This window comes from Rhincodon typus, chromosome 17 (assembly GCF_021869965.1).
Source record: "Rhincodon typus isolate 14 chromosome 17, sRhiTyp1.1, whole genome shotgun sequence".
Classification (NCBI taxonomy): Eukaryota; Metazoa; Chordata; class Chondrichthyes; order Orectolobiformes; family Rhincodontidae; genus Rhincodon; species Rhincodon typus.
Window position 1 is genome coordinate 4,848,627 of NC_063348.1, and position 3,264 is coordinate 4,851,890.

At 41.9% G+C, this 3,264-nt stretch overlaps 1 protein-coding gene across 1 annotated transcript in view; it reads left to right on the forward strand.

Annotated features, from left to right (window-relative positions):
- The window catches only part of LOC109917701 (oxysterol-binding protein-related protein 8-like), a 131,841-nt gene that overhangs the window by 89,328 nt on the left and 39,249 nt on the right, over window positions 1-3,264 (forward strand). The window contains exons 2-3 of the mRNA XM_048607285.1: window positions 632-966; window positions 2,950-3,034. Of these exons, the coding sequence (XP_048463242.1) occupies window positions 632-966; window positions 2,950-3,034 (420 nt within the window). The remainder of the gene's footprint in view (window positions 1-631; window positions 967-2,949; window positions 3,035-3,264) is intronic.

Below are 3,264 nucleotides of genomic sequence, written 5' to 3' on the forward strand. Positions count from 1 at the left end.
CCTCAAACTGGGGGAACAATTTAAAAAAAAAAAAAAAAGGGGGATGCCATGTAGGACTGAGACAAGGAGAAATTTTTTTTTTTTTTTTACTCAGAGGTTTGTGAATCTTTAGAATTCTGTACCAAAGAGGGTTGTGGAAGTTCAATCTTTTAGTATGTTTTAAAATAGTGATTGATATACTTTTTGTAATATGTTTCCAGTGTGCCACAGACCAATGGGGCATAATACGGGTAAAACTCAATGATGTATTTGCTCAGCCACGATGAAGTTGAATTGCAGAGCATAACCAGTTCTGGGTCCTGTGTACACAAAACCTGTCGGGCCACGATGTCAATGCTACTTCTGTGGTCCTCACGCTTCTGCCACTCCCATGGCCACTTGTCCACTATGGAAGTCACGTTTTCTTCGAATTTTGATTCTGTTTTTTATTGCAGCTTGTTTCATCAGTGCCTCTGTAGGGCCTGAGACAGGTAAAGGGAAAGTTGGTGCACTGTACGACAACTCAACTCCTGTAATGTAGAGAATGAATCGCTTTTAATTGATAGTGGAAAAATTTATGTTAATTCTGACTGAGTCAAATAACCAGGTGAAGGCAGAGTCAAATGTAGAGTTACTGCATGTGTTCTTGCAGCATTGCCCTGTTTGTATCACACACAAAGACTCCACATCTGCAGTCAGAAGTTCCATGCATTGTGGTTCAAAACGTTATTCTCAGTTTTGTTGTATCAATTGAAGAGCAATGACCCACAATTTTGCTTGCAGATTCGAGGTACTTTGAAGAGCTGGACCAAATTCTGGTGTGTGCTCAAACCTGGCGTTCTGCTCATTTACAAAACACCCAACATCGGCCAGTGGGTGGGGACCATCCTTCTCAACACCTGCGAGCTCATTGAAAGACCGTCCAAAAAAGATGGCTTCTGTTTCAAACTTTTCCATCCTCTGGATCAATCCATCTGGGCAGTGAAGGTAATATCTTTCCAGTGTGCCACAGATTCAGGGCCTCCCTTGAAGGAAAAAGGACAGAGGAGAGGATATTTCAATGCCGCAGGACTAGATAAAGCCTCAAAAAACTTACAGGCCCTGTAGAAAGGTTCTACAGTTTAGGATGCTGGAGTAAGCTTGCATTCTCTTACGTCGTAGCAGGAAAGAAAGCGAATAGTAATACTATTCAAGTAACCACATGGTTTGTCCTAAAAATGAAAGTCGTAAAGGTAGTTCTTGATTACTGTCCGTGAGTTGTGCACAAGTCAAGTTGTCACATCCATCAGTCTTTATAAGTAATGGGTTACAAAGGAAAAACTACTTTCTTTGGCTGACTAGAGGGAAGAAATAGAGCAGGAGCCATCTAACCAGAAACCGGGTTGGTCAGAAAGAGACAAATACACACGTTTTTTAAAAAAAAATTGTCTTTTCCAATCACTTACGGGAAAGAATGGGAAAATAGGACTAAATTCATACTTCATTCTGAGAGTAAGTATGGGCAAGTGGAGTGTATTGACTGAACCTTAAATTTCTCAATTCCAGTTCCTTTCAGTTTAATGCTGCTGAAAAGACTGAAGAACCAAATGGTTAAATTGCTGTACATCACATGTCTGTGAGCTGAAGCTTCATACACACTGTAAGCTGAAACTCAGCCCTCACAATCTCACATTGGCTGCATCCATCTGGTCTAATGTACCTTAGAGTAACTGGCATGATGCATTCTCTCTCTCACTGTCTCTCACACACACACACACACACACACACACACACACACACACACACACACACACACACACTCTCTCTCTCTGAACACATCCATTTTTACTGTCCATCTGAGGATTAGATGTATGCCGTGGACACAATAGTGTTATTTTGCTAATGCTGCAATGTTTATGGAACTGCGTTAGCTCTTGTTGCTGTGGAATCTATCATGTTTACATTGAAAAGAAGATTGAACCATTCCAGTGCTGACAGCAGAGTGACAATGTGTGCTTAGTTTTCTGACATATAAATTCAAGTTTCTAGCATTGGACCTTTGCTGCAGTTTGGGGAGGATCTGCACAGGTTAGATTGAGGAAACTGCTTTGATGTTTAGAAAGCTCAGACTTCACCTCTGTGACTGGAAAGAGACGCAATGATAGTTGTTCACTTTGCTACTTCAGCATTTTGAATTCTCAAATAGTTGTGGGGAAACGATGTATCAGCTGGTCTGCTCGAAGCAGCAGTGCCACTTCCTTTACCTTACTGCGCTGATATTGAAGCAAGGCTATCACCAGTACACTGAAATGAGCCCACAATAAACAGTCCTGGATTCATGTGCCAGAATGGAAGTTCAACCAGTCTGTGCAACTAGAGTCATTTCATTTTTGAGACAACAATCCAGAAGTCAGACTAACATGTTTCCCAAATTGAATGCCAGTGTCTGCATGCTTTTTTTATAAAATACGTACCAACAGTGGTGGTGGTGGTGTTATGGTGGTAATGTCCCTGGGTCAGTAACCCAGAGCCCTAGGCATATGTTCACCATTGCAGATAGTGAAATTTTGAATTCAATACAAAAAAAATCCGGAATTTGAAGCAAAAAGCTAGTAGAATGGTGACCATGTAACCACCGTTGATTGTTGTAAAAATCCATCTAGCTCATTGCACTCCCAGAGCTACAACATTGTGGTTGACTTTTTTTTTACTGCTCCCTGGGTAATGAGGGAATAGCAATAAATTCTGGCTTAGCCAGTGATGTCTACATTCATAAAGATCAATTGGATCTCCTCGGGCTGCATTTCCAGAGGAAGTCCTGGTTCTAACACTGTGTCAGATGCCAGAGGAGGGTTTAGCCCTCACCTACATGTCCTAAAGAAACATTCACTGCCAAATGATGTTTGTGACCAACTGACAGAAAAATGTCAACCAATTCTCTTTCTGCAACATCATCCATCCTTATATTAAGTGTAGGCCTGTCTTTTCCAGGGTCCAAAAGGTGAGAACGTGGGATCGATAACACAGCCGCTGCCCAGTAGTTACCTGATCTTCCGAGCTGCCTCTGACTCGGATGGTGAGCTTATGTCTTGCATGTTTCTGTCTCTGAGATGCTGAGAATAAACTTAGCCGGTATGCAGTAGAGTAGGGTGGAAATGAGAATTATAAGTTGTGCCTCGAGGAAGAAACATTAGCATCCAATGCTCTTCTGATGGTTACTGCACAATTACACACTATAAGTTCCATAAAAACTGGATGCAACCAAGCGGAGACTCGGGGACCGCTTTGCAGAACACCTACGCTCGG